This window comes from Oryctolagus cuniculus, chromosome 16 (genome assembly GCF_051225735.1).
Source record: "Oryctolagus cuniculus isolate XC-2025 breed Fujian yellow rabbit chromosome 16, ASM5122573v1, whole genome shotgun sequence".
Lineage (NCBI taxonomy): Eukaryota > Metazoa > Chordata > Mammalia > Lagomorpha > Leporidae > Oryctolagus > Oryctolagus cuniculus.
In genome coordinates, this window is record NC_142882.1 from 84,618,492 (window position 1) to 84,635,921 (window position 17,430).

The window sequence follows — 17,430 nt, forward strand, 5'->3', positions numbered from 1 at the left end:
TCACTGCTGCTCCCCAGTACATTTTGTGAAGTAGTGCAAGTCAGGTAACTGGGCTTTCAATGAACTGAGCTGGCCATGTTTGCTTGCTTAATAAATTTGTAAAAATATTCTTGGCACCAGCAGCTCCTGTTGTAAACCCAGCATGACTCCCCATTGGTGTTAATTTGTGAAGTTGGTCTTAAACAACATTCATTACTTTTTGGTTAAGTTGAAAAAGGAATGGGTTACTGTCTAGTAATGTTTCATCTTGTGTACTGTAACAGAGCTGGATGGTCTCCTAGTAATATAAAAACAGCTGATTTCCCATTGTTTGATGATAATGACATTTGGCTGGTAGGTACATTTTCATTACATTTAAGAGCATTTTACTTTCCCCCATTACTTCTTAAAGGGTTTCAATGCTGAAATCTGGTAGACAGAGCTATATAGGGTATTAGAAACCCATCATCTAGTATTTATCCTATTAAACACCACCAGCTTTGACTATATTCATTTTTTGGTAGGAGCATGCAAAATAACAAATGGTTATGGCTTTTTCAAGTATAGTCATTAATCCAGGGATTGTGATTTAAATTATTTTTTTGCTAATTAACTAGTTTTATGGATATTTTTTATCTCAAAGAGTAAGTAGTACAAAATGAGGTATATCTGAAAATTTAATAAAATTATATTAACATTCCAGAAAGCAAACCTTGTCCAGATATAGTTTTACACGGTGAAGCGTTCTGCAGTGTTGCCTTGCCTAAACCTCAGCTAAGTAATTTCTGGGAACACCCTTGGTGACCTCATGTAACTTTACCCTACAGGTAACGCTGATCAGCGCATTTGTTTTCCCGCAGCTACCTCCAAAACCGCTGAATATATTTTTTGCTGTATGCATCTCTTTGAGCAGTATTACTGCCTGCATACTTGTGAGTATTATTTACAATTTAAGTACAATGTGCTTTAGGACAGAGTCCCAGCACTGAACCCCAGTTGTCCCCCTTTGCCAAAGGATGTTCCAGTTCTTTATTATTGACTGCACGCTACTTTTTGAAATCTGAGTTTTCATTCTCTTAACTCCAAACATGTGTTCCCTTGTGCTGGCTTAACAGGCTGTAGGAAATGCCATTTATTGTTCCTAAGGGGAAAGCATTCTAGATCTCTAAAGTAACACATCTTAATGTGTATTTACCAATACCAAAATTTCCTGGGAAACATAAAGCTGCCAGCTGTGTTTGTCACAATAATGCTTGATTTTTACTACAAATAGACCCTTTAATGCAAAGAAACACAAGATAGTAGTGGTGTAAACGTGTTCGTGCATCCACTAGTTGACCATTACTTCATATCCCTTTTGAAAATAATCAAAACAAGAAACTCTTAAAAACAAGTGTTTTGACTTACATAGGGTTTAACTCCTAATAGTAGTTAGCTACTTTGAGTTAAAGTTATACTAGGAGGTATTTCCGAATGTGGTAATTCACTGATCCTACCACATCCCTCCAACCTGAAGAACTGGTGCATCCTATTCTGGGAGCCTTCCTATTCCCTTCTGTGTGATTAACACTGAGTTACTTTAAATATATACTATGTTAATCCCTATTTTGTTCTGCCTAATATCAACTTTAAAAGTTGTCTTCCCTTGCAATACATTTAAGAGGGTAGCTTCTCCTACCATGTAACAGGTTGTCTGTATGGGTTTGAACAGAATAAACTGACAAAGTAGGAATGAGTATGATTCCTGGGTGTGGAAATTCAGGTAGTACTGCTTGAATTACAAGGAATAAGAATTAAATTCTGGCTAAGATTTAGGGAAATAAATACAGATAAAAAGTTGGCCTAATAACTATTAACTTAAAACTTCTATTTAATTCTTCTTTTAGATCTACTGGTATCGACAAGGAGATTTAGAACCGAAATTTAGAAATCTAATTTACTACATCTTATTTTCTATCATCATGTTATGTATATGTGCGAACCTGTACTTCCATGATGTGGGAAGGTGAGGCTGCCAAGGAGAAATACCTACCAGGACTCTTCAAAACTGTGTATTAGGACAGTGAAAAATAGCTGGAGAAGGTATGCTGAAGATCTCCTCTAAATCTGATACATGATTTTCATGTTAACTGTAAATCTAAATTCCCTATTGCAAGGGAGACACACAGATCACTTTGCTTTTTCTTTCAGAAATGTTGCACGTAAACATTCCAGCCCTTAAAGCTTCGATAGCACAATTTTCACTTCTGAAATTAAGATTTTTTTACATACAATGTAAATGCATGGCAAAAGGCTATGTAACAAACAATCATTTTTAGGACAAATATTCTTTTATTTCTGTTAAACTGAATATACAATTATTGTTCCCTAGGCAACCAACTTTTGCTTAAACTACAATTTCACATTAACAAAACACAGACGGTGAAAAGACAACTTTGATTGTGAAGATCTAATTACAATAATAAATAAAATAATTTATACAAGATTTTTGTGACTTTTCTATAGGGGTCATACTCATTAAAGCCCTAGAGGCTAATTTGGCTTAACTTTTTTCTAGTGTAGGAATGACTCTTGCTTTGTTTCCTTTTGTTAATAGAAGCAAATTTTGTGTTTTGAAACTGCCTGAGAGGGAGAAGTTATACCATACTCCCAACCAGTTAATGCACTAAATTAATTGTAAACTCTAGTGCCCACCCCCACCTATTTTCAGGGGTAATTTATATAGCAAAACAAGTAATAATAAACAGTCATGGTATCAAGGACAGGCAACATTACTTCTCTCCCCCATTTAATTTAGTTTTACTTCAAAGTGGTAAAATTACTTTTTGAACTAATAACAGTGGTTTCTTAGCAGGGGCTGGAAACTGCTAAGTTTCCGGTGGGTTTGTTAACTACTCTTACCCATATTTGTTTTAAAAGTAATAAAAACGTGTAGTGAATTTTCTTGACTCTTTAATGCTTTCCTCTATACCCTGCCTAAACCAGCTCCCACTGCCAGCAATGGGCTAATAACTGCCATACAGTCACCTCCTAGGTTTCTGTATTTGATTGCTGGTCTAATATCAAGCTAATAGTAAGTTCCAGACCATGTTGATAATGAGTTCTCCAACATACAACCAGGCTTACTTTGAAGCTGGATAGAGTGCCCTTACTGCTTTTAAACCAGAGCAGTTAAGCTCTGGTGAGAAACTTTTCTCAGGAGCTGAGTAAATGAAATTCCCTCTTAATAAACATGGGAATCTGTGCAGTTAAGACTCACATACTCCAGCTTACACACTGTCATAAAACCAGACCTCAGATGGTACATTTAAAGGAGGTAAAAAGGTCACAGCAGCAACAGTGTGCATGGCTTAAGCACTGTAGCTATTGAAAAGCCAGAGGAATGGTGTATGAAGCCTTGTGGGAGTTGCTCCTGCTCCTTTAAAGATATGGTAATTGACAGTGTAGCTTCTTTGCTTCAACTATCTGTTTCTAAGAATTACCTAATGACAGTTTACCAAATCCTCAACATCCTTTGAGTCTTCTGAAACAGGACTGCCCAGAGATGATCCAATGATATTTGATTCTTCCTGATGATGATGCAGTATGGGATCTGTAATGAGTTAAGTTTCCAGTTAGTCTTATATAAGACTAATATATTGTTGGATCAAAAGAAGAATTATAAATTTCTGATTGCTTGATTTCTTTTTAACATATCAGGCACATAGTTACAATCATATTACAGTACCTGTTAGTGTTGTCAAAGGCAAGACACATTCTGTATCTATCGCATCAGATGCCTGGATAAAGCCATGTGGTGAAGGAACAATAAGTATTGTTTCATCATCAATTGTTGTTTGATCAACTTGTTCTATGGTGGGAGACTCTAAATCCTAAACAATATTAAAAAAAAAAAAAAAGATTCTAACTCATATTCCTCATTAGTTTCCCTAAGAAAGATCTCAAGCACATCTGAGTTTGACACGACTTACTCTCGAATATATCCCATTTAAAAATACAATATAAACAATGGTTACTACCTTGAAAAAGTGGACAAAGTAACCGTAATAATCTCATAGTAAAACAAATGTTAACAAAAAGGACCTTATCAGAACCAATTCTTTTTACATCGTTGTGGATGGTCGTCCCCCAAGCCAATCAAAGTCTGTTCCTGACCACTCTCAGGAGTAGGTTTCTGTAAACATTTCTCAATCTGCTGCAGGGTGGAGAGGGGCAAGGTGTTAGTGAGGAACATGACAGCATGGTACTAATCACCTTGACTGTGACAAGACAATTTTGCCCACTTTTGTTAGCAACAACACTACTGGTTCACTGATAATTTGTGGTGTTGGAGGGTAGGGATTTGTGCTTTGAGTCTAAAGAACAAAGAAAGGTATCTCAAAATGTCTTAAATATTTGCAGAGCTTTTTCTAGACTGCAGATTTGAGGCTCAAGGGATGCCTGCAACAGGCTGTTCTTTCAGGTGCAGCTTAACTTACCTCAGTAACATACGCACTGGCTAAGTGAGAGGGAGATTCCTCCTCCTGTTTAAGGTCGGTGTCCAAGATTTCTTCTGTTCTGACCATAACACTGTTCATCAGTTCTGTGCTATTTTGGTCACTGAATTTGGATACGTGACCATCATTAAATGACGGCTCCACAGTCATTTTAGGCTGATGGATTTCATCAGGGAAGGTGTCTGCTTCTAGTGCATCTGGAGGCTCAGGAAAATCAGATGACTGAATATCACCATCTACTGTCAGTTCTGTTTGGGATATGGAAGAAGCTAGGTCCTCGGTAGCAACAGTCTGAATGATGACTCTTGGCGTGTGACACTGTAGTGTGACATTGTCACTTGTGTTCAACAAATGCTCTGGCTGGAAAATGTTGAGGAAAATTATGACAAAATTAAAAAGCACTCACTGGATTAAAGTTAATCAACAAATGACATTCATAGATGGCATTCTCACTGTCCCCTTCACCTCTGGAACTACAGTATTTTTAATCACTGTTTTTCTAGAACCAGTTATTTATCCATTCTTGCTCTCCTAAATCCCTTATTCTAATGTACATCCTTCTCTCATAAGGCGAGTCAGAAGAGAGACATATCCCAGTGAAGGAAAAGTGATGGTGCAAAACACTATACCTAGGACAATAGTAGCAGGAAGAATTGTTTAGATAATGACCTTGTATTTCTGGTGCTTATGTTTGCTATCAAGTAATCCAAGTCTGTAAAAGACATTCAAAGTCAAGTAATTTTTGTAACATACGGATAAAGCATGAACGATGATCTGTTCAGGAGAAGCAGGAGCAGCAGCTGTCAGGGTTACTGTGGGACTAGCGGTCAGAGTCAAGGGAAGGCCTTGACTTGAGCTTGTCTGAAGTAGGTAGGTGCCTGGAGTGCCAGTGGGCTGTAAATGGAAAGACTAAAGGAAAAAGAAAAATAAAAGAGTTGCAGCAGATTGCTGGTTTGTCTCTGTATTGAAAAACAAATATACATAACCTGCTGGGCTCAGCCCTTTGTTCCCATGGTTTAGTCTCAACTGTTTCAGGGCACCAAGACAGCCACAGGAGCCACAATAACCCAGCACACCCAGTCACCTCTCTTTAGCACATAAAAAGTGGCAGCCTCCCAGTTGGGGGGAGACCTTCAATATCAGCAGTGTTTACTTTGAACATTTTTAATTTCAAGAAGTATTTTTTATATTAAGGGGAGATGTACAGAAATAACAGCAGTGTTCTGAAGAAAAACAGATTCTGACTTGAAAAACTGATTAGCTGATAATACTACTGGTCAACTACTAATCTTGAAATTTAAAAAATATAACAATTATTCACTGATAAACCTTTCACAACTATAAATACAATAATCTGAGTTAGGGTCATTCTGATGTACAGAAGAAAATTTTTATTAAAAATTTTTTAATTGTTTTAAAAGGTTATTTTATTTACTTGAAAGGCAGAGTGAGAATTATCTTCCATGTGTTGGTTCACTCCACAAATGGCCACAATGGCCAGGGCTTGGCCAGGCAGAAGCCAGAAGCCTAGAAATTCAAGCGCTCAAGCACTGGGATCATCTTTCATGGCTCTCCTGGGTGCATTGTCAGGGAGCTGGATGGGAAGTGCAGCAGCCAGGACACAAACCAGCTTAATCCCCTATACAAGAACACTGTCCTGCCACCCTGTTTTGTATTTAAATAGGGATAAAGGTTAAAATCATGTAGGCTGTTTTTCATTCCAATGTAATCTTATGGACTCAGCCAAAAAACTTTCCTATGTACTGAATCTTTGAATACAGGTGGGGATAACTGCCTTTCATGGAAAGGGCTATTAGGCTTAGAAATGATTATAAAAGTACCTAGTACCCAGAGGGGACTCAATTTCTTTCCTTTTCTGTAAAAGCAAAAGCTAATCATTTTGCTAAAGGTTGCATGTATTAATCATACATGGGTCAGGCATTTGAAGTAGTTTATATGTACATGTATGTTATATATGTAACTTAGTATACTTAGTCTGTATATTCCAAATATGTTGCTTACAGGGGGATGGAAGGAGACTGATGTTCTTCACAATAAATAAATCTCAATTTAACTTAGAAAATATTTATATTTCATTACAAAGGTACAAAGTAAACTTAATTCTTATTTTAGAAAAGGGACAGAAGAAACCCACATACATTAACAGCCGATGCCTCATTTTCCCTAGCCAGAGGGGGATCTACTTTCTCTATCTGCAGATTTGCCTGTTCTGGGAATTTCACCTACATAGGAGTCACATACAGATGTTCCTTGACTATGATAGGGTTAATATCCAAATAAGCCCATCATAAGTAGAAAATACTTTAAGAAAAATGCATTTAGTACTCAACCTACCAAACACCAGTTTAGCAACACAGCACCCTGTCCAGCATCTGTTGTTCACCCTGTCATTATGCATTGCAGCATGACAGAGGACTGCACCATGTGACGCTGACCCAGTGCACATCATATTCAGAATTCCAAGTACACTTGCAATTGAATGCATGTTGTTTTCTCAAAACTCAAAACTGAGGACTGAATGTACTAATTTTGTTTCTAGGGTCCTTAACATTGTGTTTTCAAGGCTCATCTTTATCTTGTAGATACACCAGTATTTCATTCCTTTGAGCTCAATGTTGTTTATATGAAAATAATTTCCATTTATCTGCTTTCAGACATTTGGGTTGTTTTCATCTTTCAGATACTATGAATGCTATGAACATTCATACAAAAATTTTTATGTGGACACGTTTTCATTTCTCTTAGGTAACTTGTAAGTAGAATTTGTGGATTGTTTGTTGACCCTGTTTAACCTACTTTTTTAGGAATCTAAAGAATTTTCCCAAGTGGCTAATGACTTACGACTGGGACTTTTCAATAGCTCATGATTTATACACAAACTTTCTCTCAAGTAAAAAACATTTCTGGTTACAAATTTATGACTCAGTACAAATCCCTAATATAGCACTGTCATTTTCATATATAAAAAGACATAATGAGTTATACACAGATGAGGGAAGATTAAGTTATAAAAGTGAAAGTGTGGTTTATGTCTAGTCAAATATCCATCTGACTCAAACTATTTCAACTGCTTATGTAACAGCATTTCTGAAAATAACACTTCATTTTCTAAAATACAAAAAAATGGCTAATATCTATTTCATGAGTATTACTCACTGGAAGAATCTCAAATGTCTGTAGTGTTCCACTGTTTAGTGTTATTGTTTCTGAGTCAACAGTAGCAGCAGGGGAGTCTGTTGAAGCTGTAATTAAGAATGAGGACAGTAAGATGCTTCATAAATTGAAGTTTTTCCAGTGTATTTAACTGTCTCAATTTTAAAATCTGCCTGGAAACATGAAGTTGTTTAAATTTCTTATGAGAAATAAAAAAGCTAATGGATTTATATGAGATGTCATACAGATCAGCCACCGATGGCCCACTGCCAATTCTGGGACATGGCCATGCCATTTTTTCCTATGGTTGCTTTCACACTTTAACTGTGGTTAGTCCTTGTCACAAACAACATGAGGTTTGTAAAAGCCCAAAACATTTTATTATCTGACCTTTCATAGGAAATGGAAGATGCTATTAATTTAGATCACATTTGGGGAATTGAACAGCACTGAGATCAGATCAGCCTGGAGTATCAATCCAGGCTCAGACTTGATGAATGTTCAAGGTTATAAAATGATTAAGACTAGTAATGGGCCAGCGCCGTGGCTCAATAGGCTAATCCTCCGCCTAGCAGCACCGACACACCGGGTTCTAGTCCTGGTCAGGGCGCCGGATTCTTTCCCGGCTGCCCCTCTTCCAGGCCAGCTCTCTGCTGTGGCCAGGGAGTGCAGTGGAGGATGGCCCAAGTGCTTGGGCCCTGCACCCGATGGAAGACCAGGAGAAGCACCTGGCTCCTGCCATCGGATCAGCGCAGTGCCTTTGGATTAGCGCGGTGCGCCGGCTGCAGTGCGCCAGCCATGGCAGCCATTGGAGGGTGAACCAACGGCAAAGGAAGACCTTTCTCTGTGTCTCTCTCTCTTACTGTCCACTCTGCCTGTCAAAAAAAAAAAAAAAAAAAAAAAAAAGACTAGTAATAACACTTGTAGTCATATATGTACGTAAAACCCCAAAATGATTTGGAAATGAGTTTTAATATATAGTGCTTATTGTTATTTATATTCTGACCATAACATTTCTCATTAAAAAGAAGCTAACACCCTTACCACTGGATTATTGTTACTTCTCTTACTATGCTGGATTCTTAACATCATTCTCAATAATTTCAGGTAATTCCACATAAGCAAACTAAATCAAGGTGAGCAAAACTATGGTCAAAGACCAATGTGGCTCAAAGCTAAGAATGGCTTTTGCATTTTAAAAGGGCTTTTTAAAAATACAATGTTCCACAGGTATGTGGACCTGCAAAGGGTCAGTCATTTTTACTATCTGACCTTTTACATAAAGAAAAAATTTGTCGATTCCTGTCTCCTAACCTAAAAAAAACAAGAATCAAGAGATTATATTCCAAAAGTTAATAATGGGTGGGTTGTAGAATTCTTACTAAACCCACATTATAAAAAGGTCTGCTGTATTCCCAGTCAGTACTGTCAACCTAACAGCTAGGGAAAACACTGGCAATCTTCATGCACTATCCATTTATGGCTACTAGCTATCATACTAGTAATTTGAGGTGCTTTCCAATTCTGACTTCTGAAACAAAGACAAGCAGGGCCAAAGAAAATAAATTCTTCATACTTTATTATACTGTAGAAAGATAAAGCAAATAACCAAACTCAAATTAGCATTTTGAGAGGCACGATTAGTTCAGATGTCTCCAAGGTGACTCTGACAGTCAATGCAAATATTGATGGTTGGTATTAACATCACTCATAGGTGTCCCAGTAATTCTCAACGAGGAGATTAAGAATACAATTGGAAATGTGCGGTGTTATTTGTCAAAATGACACTACTGACATTTAGTGGGTGAAATTGGTGGACACTGAGCATCCTATAATGTCAAGGGTAGTCCCTGTAATGATCTGTCTCACTACAAATGCCTCAGTTGGCTGGGTGAGAATCACAAACAGATCACCATAATCTTGTGTAATGGCCTTTTAAAAGGCAAACAGTTTATGCAGACCAAAAAAAGATAAAGGTACATGATTAAAACTATGCTGGCTTCCCATAATCTCATTAAAGACAAAATTGTCAGAGGTTAATACAGAAGAATACAAAATTTTCCCATAGGAAACGAGCCCTTTCTTTCCAGAAGCAAATCTTTTATTTATTTATTTATTTTTTGACAGAGTGGATAGTGAGAGAGAGAGACAGAGAGAAAGGTCTTCCTTTGCCGTTGGTTCACCCTCCAATGGCTACCGCGGCCTGCGCGCTGCAGCTGGCGCACCGCGCCGATCCGAAGGCAGGAGCCAGGTGCTTCTCCTGGTCTCCCATGGAGTGCAGGGCCCAAGCGCTGGGGCCATCCTCCATTGCACTCCCTGGCCACAGCAGAGAGCTGGCCTGGAAGAGGGGCAACTGGGACAGAATCCGGCGCCCCGACCAGGACTAGAACCCGGTGTGCCGGCGCCGCTAGGTGGAGGATTAGCGTATTGAGCTGCTGCGCCGGCCCAGAAGCAAATCTTTTAAAGCTTGCCAAAACTCATTTCTTCATGTTATCTCAAATCCATCTCCAATTTGTCTTCTGGTGAAATTTCTACCAATGATGTGCTACTTTGTGAACTCTGTTTGTTTGCTTCACTTTTCTATTAAATCATTAATTATAAAAATTAGAAGGATGGTTTATAATGGCTGGACAGTTGGTTCTAAGTAATCCATGTCACATATTCACTCTTTGTGTACATATTAACTAAGCCAAACATAAAATACCTTAGCCTGCAATTGAGTTATGGTAAATTTCTATCAACATTCTAAGTGACTGAAAGATGACAGAGCCACCCACCAAAATCCTAAAGGGTCAAATGGCAAAAAGTGTTGTGCTTCAAACACTTACAGACATGGGTGATCTGGACTGGAATCTGCAACGCTGTCATGGGACCTGGAGAGATGGCTGCATTATCATCCAGGCGGGCGACTCTGATCTGAACATGCTGTACACTGGAACTGGAATTACTGTTGGGAACTGCGGATCCTGATTTATTCTCCAAAAGCGTTGGGTTGTTTTTTTGGTTTTCATGTAACTGTTTAAGACCTTTTATTAGGACTGAAGGGAGATGGGTAGACAAAATGAACATTGATTCTCTGACAGATCACCATCTAAGCAACAAGGGAGGGGGGGTGGGGGTAAGAAGGGAGTTATTTGTAATAAATAATTGTATATTGGATATAAGAGCTTATCAAGATAACAATGAAAAAATACTTAAAAAAAAAATAATGTATCCTGAAATTTTTAGAAACACTACCCATTATAATATTTAAAGAATTCAGGGGGCCGGCGCTGTGGTGCAGTGGGTTAATGCCCTGGCCTGAAGCACCGGCATCCCATATGTGTGCCAGTTCTAGTCCCGGCTGCTCCTCTTCCTATCCAGCTCTCTGCTATGGCCTGGGACAGCAGAAGATGGCCCAAGTCCTTGGGCCCCAGCACCCACATGGGAGACCCAGAAGAAACTCCTGGCACCTGGCTTCAGATCAGTGCAGCTCTGGCCATTGTGGCCATCTGGGGAGTGAACCAGCAGATGGAAGACCTCTCTGTTAACTCTCTCTGTAACTCTTTCAAATAAAAAAATCCTTAAAAAAAAAAAATTTCAATAGTGTTCTTGCCATCTATAATTTATTAATAGAGAAAAAATACCAGTGGACCTTGTGAAGAACATGCTATGTTCTAGACCTTCTTGATGAAAGTCTTATTATAGCCTTAATGCTTAAGCATCTTTAGTTTTTAAATGACCAGTGTAGATGATTTTCTCTAGGAACTCTTAGGCACTTAACTGTGGGTCTCCTCACAACTCCTAGAGGTAGCAGCCGACCTTTTCCAAACAGGAATATGCAACCACTTGCAGTTCTTGCACACCGAGGTACTCTACACTATTCTCTCTATTCATGATAAATTCACTATCTATAACTGGATATTTAATTTTTAAGAGTCACATTTTCATCACATCAAAGTTTTCATTTAATCAGACCATTTAATTTTACTTTGGAAAAATGGAAACTGTAGTGTTATACGTGTCTGAATTCCAAACAGGCAACATAATGAAAAGCATGTTATACCTCACTTTAAGCAAATCCAATTTAAGAGTGCTAGATTTACCTTAAATTAGCAATTTGTAGAAGCTTTGTTTTACGAAATAAATTGCCACAGAATTTCTCTAGATAATTAAAATCATAGTAACTTAAGTTTTGTAAACATCTTTGTATAAAATGAAAACATGAAATTTTTGATTCATAATTCATGTGGAGGAACAAGGATTGTGTAAAACAACAATTATGAACAATAATTATGAACCTTTTTCTTGGGAATAAAAGATAATTTCCCAAGTTTTAATGCATTTGCTGAGCTTGCTCTTTACTTGAGGTAAGAACTTCTAACCCCTAATTCTTAATGAGTAAGTATGCTGAGGAGGGGAGGACTTAGCAAATAATACATTACCAGGGAATGAAACATCCTTATGGTTTGCAATTTGCCTTTTGATGGTCCACCATTTGCTTCGAAGCCACTGTGGTGAACGGACACTGCTCCATCCCTCAGCTAATAGATCCCAGTTTATGTCATTTTCATCAGCCACATCAAGCTCCGCTATCCTACAGATTAAAAAAATAAACATGTATCAGATGTTAAATTTATTTCTCCATATGAACTCTCCTCTGACCACAGGTGATGATGGCACTGGGAAGCTATGCCAGTGGGATACTATGTTAATGCACATGGGGAAGGATTCCAGAACAGAACTGCTTTCAAAGCTAAGAGCTGAGAAACACCACTATCAACAATCTTTTGTTAAAGGTACAAACAAGGACTGAATTGTAAATGGTTAGAACCAGATGAAGAACTGTAAAAGAAAGGGAGTTAAAAACAGTAAAAACAGGTTTAGTTGTAAAGTATTCTGCAGTGTTTTATAGTGCGGCTTTTATGACATTAGCTATTTCCTGAATCTGAGCCTTCCACTTATAAAAAAAAAAATTTTAGAAATGAGCTACTTATAAAGATGGCTAGTTGAAAAAAAAGATTAAAAGCTAAACTCCAATACAATGACAATGGACAAAAACAAAGTAGCAACCAAAAAGTAACCAACATAATTGTGCAATAAAATCTCAGATTTTAAAAGCCTGTTTGGGCCGGCACCACGGCTCACTAGGCTAATCCTCCGCCTGCGGCGCCAGCACCCCAGGTTCTAGTCCCGGTTGGGGTGCCGGATTCTGTCCCAGTAGCCCCTCTTCCAGTCCAGCTCTCTGCTGTGGCCCGGGAGTGCAATGGAGGATGGCCCAAGTGCTTGGGCCCTGCACCCCAGGGGATACCAGGAGAAGCACCTGGCTCCTGCCTTCGGATCGGCGCGGTGCGCCAGCTGCAGCGCGCAGGCCGCGGTAGCCATTGGAGGGTGAACCAACGGCAAAGGAAGACCTTTCTCTCTGTCTCTCTCTCTCACTGTCCACTCTGCCTGTCAAAAAAACAAAAACAAAAACAAACCCTGTTTGGCCATCTAGTCCCGGCTGCTCCATTTCCGATCCAGCTCTTTGCTATGGCCTGGGGAAGCAGAAGAAGATGGCCCAAGTTCTTGGGCCCCTGTACCCACATGGGAGACCTGGAAGATGCTCCTGGCTTCAGAGCGACAGCCAGGCCATCTGGGGAGTGAACCAACAGATGGATGACCTCTCTCTGCCTCTCTGTAACTGTCTTTCAAATAAGTAAATCTTAAAAAAAAAAAAAAAGCTTGTTTGGTGTCTTCTAGCTTTTAATTATGAAGCTTTTGATTTTCAGTAGAGAACAGCCACAATGACAGTCTCTTATTTTAGGGTCATAAATAATTTCTTACGGGTAATTTTACAGATTTTCTTCATGTTTAAACCAACTGATTAAAAAAAAATAAACTTGGTATTATTAAAGTGATTTTTGTATTTGTATGAAATTAAAGTACTCAATTTGGTCCATTTCGAATATGTGGGGTAACTGTAGAATGGGAGTCTCCTTCCTGGCAATCTTAGCACAGCAGCCAAAGATTGAAGGGTGTGGAGACTGAACAGCCCTCTTACCCTAGCCATGTTCCCCTTAGGCTAACTCAGACAGAGGCACATTGGTGGGACAGTGGAAAAGCTGCACTGCCGCGGCCTGTGCCATACCTGTTCTGTGGATATAGACAGGACTTCAGTCTCCACACCTTCAATCTGGTGAACCAGGGAACTAAACGCACTAAAAAGAACAAACACAAAACAAACAAGAGCTCAATATGAAATACCAAGGATCTTAAACAGTGGCATTCTATGGGAAGGATGCTTTCCAGATATTAGGCAACTAAGGAAACCAAAGGAGGAAAGTCAATCATGACAGTCACAGCCATTAAACTTAGCAGTTTTGGTCATTAAAAGCTTTAGGAAACAAACCTGAGGATGAGATTGATTTCATCTTCCTTGGTCCATTCAGTACCCCCACTCTGTTTCCAGTTCAGGTAGTTGAGCCATTTAGAGCGACACTGTTTTTCTGAGCGAGTACCCACTCGTTCAGCCACGGCTGCCCATGACACACCCTGTGTAACTATATCGCCAGGTTCAGTGCTCGTCAATTCATGGACCACCTCTGCAAGTCTCTTTTCTTCTTCTTCTGTCCACTTCCCTGAAAGAAGGAAATCATCCGGACTACCACTGCTAACTTCTCCTTTGACAAATCTGATTCTGCCCAGTATTTTCAAGGACTGACAGGAAGTATGCAGTAGTACTGAGGTCTGTTTCCGACTGGCCCCACTAAGCTGCATTTTACCAGCCCAGTATAAAAGAAAATAGATTCCTGATGGAAAGTACTGACCTTTTCATTAAGGAAAGGAAAAGTAGCCAAAACATACTATAAAGGGTTATGTCTTCTCAAGTTACACCAAGTACTTTACAAACAATGAGCCAGGAAGACTTAGTGGTAGCTTCATGGGACACAGAAGCTTGTGCTTTTTTTTTTTTTTTTTTTCCCTTACTCTCACCTAGGATTCCCTGCTTGGTAGAAGAGGATAATTTCAAAAAGCCATTACCTTTAGGAATTAAAGATGAGAAACAAGTGGGATATCTCTGGGTTCTCATCTATTTTAGTAAAAACTAGGTTTATATTGTCTCGTTTTCCTAATTAGCCCAACTCCAAAAGCTACTGTGATGAAAAAAATGAAAAAACAAACAAAAACCAACCAAAACACAATAAAATCTGACAATACTATTCATACATATTTGTATCCCTGGATTTTTTGCACTTATAAGCCTAAATATCAAACCCATGAACCCATAAAATCTGAAATTCATCTTTGTCTTTATGTTATGGAACTTAAGCAGGAAAATAAAAGAACTTTTAAAAAGCCTGTTTTCATTTTACTAATAGTTGAAAACTTTTAGAAAAACTCAAAAAGACCATGTGCTTGCTTCCAGGATCCATTCATTCACAAATACTGAGTATTTATTTTGGGCTTGATACAGCTCTCTATGCTGTGGATGAATTCAAGACCAAGGCTTTGCTTTCTTAGCATAATATGAAAGAACAGAAAAATGACACTGCTGTTCCATGGTATGGCACACAGGATAAAACAAAGTCATCAGAAGCCATATGTTGCATCGTGAACAGGAAGCAGGCAGATTAATCTCTCAGGCTGGCAATCAGGGAATAGCAGTCTCTTTCCAAGTTGTGAGTTTTGGACTCACAATATCTTAAACATGGAACCGATGGGGTCCTACCCAAATCTGAAGCTTCCATTCCTACTTTGTTTATTACATTGGCCATAACACAGAATTTTACAGTTGAAATCTATGTTCTTACTGTCTTGTTATTAATAGTGATAGAATAGGTATGAAGGAAACATTCTTGACTTTAGAAGAATAAGGTGGTTAAGGATAAAAAAATGCATGCTTTAGAATCTGAAGTTCAGCTTGAGAACTATCCAAAGACTGAACACAGATTGTGGATTCTTGCAAGAATATTAGGGTTAAAAGTGAACTAGAAGATCATGTATTCTCACCTCTTTACAGAACAAAGTGGGACTCAGAAAGGTTTAGTGACAGTTAATGGCAGAGCCTGTACACTGTTCTTGATTACAAAGCTTAGGTTTAATAGTATCTTCAGTACATGTGTGTACCTTAAGGGGTATTTGTATTCTGGCCTGGGGACTGAAATACCAATTAAAAATTTTACATATGGAAAAATATACCCTGAGTTGAAATAAGTAAAATGCATACAACCTTTTGAGCACTACTTATTCCTAATTTGAGACTTTCCTGCAACTGAAGTTGTTCACAAACATGAGTTAATAAGCTGTTATTCACATTAGTTAATCTGATAGGGCTAAATTCTGGTAGTCTTCAAAAAATTCATGGAAAACATGCATCATGAAAAAACTATGCACATCTTTTAATTCCACTTTCTATTAATTTTATGAAGTACCCTTGTATGTCTTAAATACTTTCTTGACAGGAGCAATTCTGAACTGTTACAAAACTGAAATACACTAGACTTAAATCCTCTTGGAACCAAGGAGATACTGTGTCCTTGTGTACAGTATCATCTTACACAAAAGCACAAAAACAAAGATAAGTTGGGTTTATTTTAGTAGGCTGGAGAAAAAGGGAAGACCAGAAAATGAAACCTGAACTGAGGTGAAGGACCTAAAAATTTTCCTAGAAGAGAGGACAGTATTTGAAGGGGCAGGAGGCTCAAATGGTGACAGGAAATGCCACCAGGAGCACTCACAGTACCTGTGTTGCAAGTATCCTTCATCAGTCGGCACCGATCTTTGACGGAAGATGCACTTCTTCCTAGCGCCGCCCCTATTGTTGCCCAGTCATTGCCATGCTTTATCCGGAGCCTAAAACAAGAGTCTGCCAATCAGCATTTGGTTCAACTGTTTTCTCCCTTTTAATTTCATCATTTATTCTTCATTCTTCTTCTTCCCATTTGACTGGTTTGGAAGTTGTGGGCAGCAATACTTTGAGAGCCAAAGTTTGAAAGTGTGGCCTTTTTTGGGGGTCCACAGTTGTCTGTGGGTGAAAAAAAAACAGGCAGCAATTGCCTTTTTCCTGGGTCAGAGAAGAAATAAGTAACTTGGATATGTGTTCAAAAAGACCAGATTTCCCCTCAGGTTATTGACACAATCTCCCCAGGCAAGCCCCAAATCTCTCCCTTTTGAGCATACATTGAACAAGCTCTTCTTCAGACATCAGAAAAATTCATCATTATCAACAGGATCTACCTTTAATTTTCTTTATGATTGAAATAATCCATTAAAACCATATTTTATGGCCCTAATTCAATAAAGCAAAATTCTGTTCCTTGAGATTCAATAGCCTTTATAAGGTAGGGACAGCCCAGACTCTCAGCAAAATAATTTGACAAATCATCATTATAAACTGAATGTAGCACAAGTTTGGTTTGAGTCCCTAAATTTGGTCTTCAGGCTGCCCAATATGGCCATCTATAAGCTCTTCTAGAACCCCTGGCAGTGGTGTGAGGAAGGTTCTGGTGACTGACAACAAGAAAACTCAATTTCTATATTATGGGCATGGGTTACTTCGTTCAAGGATAGACCTGATGAACTTTCCTTATGGTCAACTATGAGGATTAAATTATACCAGTCTGCCAAAAATCTCTTCAAATTTTCAAATTAAAACTAAAAAAAAGACATAAAAAACAATTAGAATTAATGGAAAAATAACTTAAAACTTACTCCTTGAGCTTCTCAATTTCTTCAGGTGTATATCTGGAAATTAAGGGACATTAAAAAGATAATTAAAGAATGCTAAAAACTTAGTCATAAATTAATTTTATTTAGGGAA

The 17,430-nt window shown here is 38.4% G+C and overlaps 2 protein-coding genes across 10 annotated transcripts in view; one reads left to right on the forward strand and one right to left on the reverse strand.

Annotated features, from left to right (window-relative positions):
* The window catches only part of TMEM243 (transmembrane protein 243), a 25,835-nt gene extending 14,609 nt beyond the window's left edge, over positions 1-11,226 (forward strand). Inside the window, exons 4-6 of one of the 3 annotated variants that reach the window (XR_016222814.1) lie at positions 807-911; positions 1,866-2,061; positions 11,013-11,226. Coding sequence is in view for 2 of the 3 variants with exons in the window: in XM_002713839.6 (XP_002713885.1) it covers positions 807-911; positions 1,866-1,988 (228 nt within the window). In the remaining variant the exon portion in view is untranslated. Of the gene's footprint in view, positions 1-806; positions 912-1,865; positions 2,465-11,012 lie in introns of those variants that run through there. The other 2 variants (XM_002713839.6, XM_051853009.3) reach the window with 2 other exon arrangements.
* DMTF1 (cyclin D binding myb like transcription factor 1) overlaps positions 2,291-17,430 on the reverse strand; it is a 47,301-nt gene continuing 32,161 nt past the window's right edge. For 4 of the 7 annotated variants that reach the window (XM_002713840.5, XM_008261799.4, XM_089315880.1 and 1 more), the window contains 10 exons: positions 17,322-17,354; positions 16,354-16,463; positions 14,020-14,248; positions 12,074-12,225; positions 10,478-10,687; positions 7,653-7,738; positions 5,229-5,384; positions 4,458-4,835; positions 3,707-3,851; positions 2,291-3,571 (listed from right to left, as the gene is read on the reverse strand). In XM_002713840.5, the coding sequence (XP_002713886.1) occupies positions 3,462-3,571; positions 3,707-3,851; positions 4,458-4,835; positions 5,229-5,384; positions 7,653-7,738; positions 10,478-10,687; positions 12,074-12,225; positions 14,020-14,248; positions 16,354-16,463; positions 17,322-17,354 (1,609 nt within the window). In that variant the 3' untranslated portion in view covers positions 2,291-3,461. Of the gene's footprint in view, positions 3,572-3,706; positions 3,852-4,457; positions 4,836-5,228; positions 5,385-7,652; positions 7,739-10,477; positions 10,688-12,073; positions 12,226-13,758; positions 13,829-14,019; positions 14,249-16,353; positions 16,636-17,321; positions 17,355-17,430 lie in introns of those variants that run through there. The other 3 variants (XM_017344332.3, XM_070059437.1, XM_089315881.1) reach the window with 2 other exon arrangements.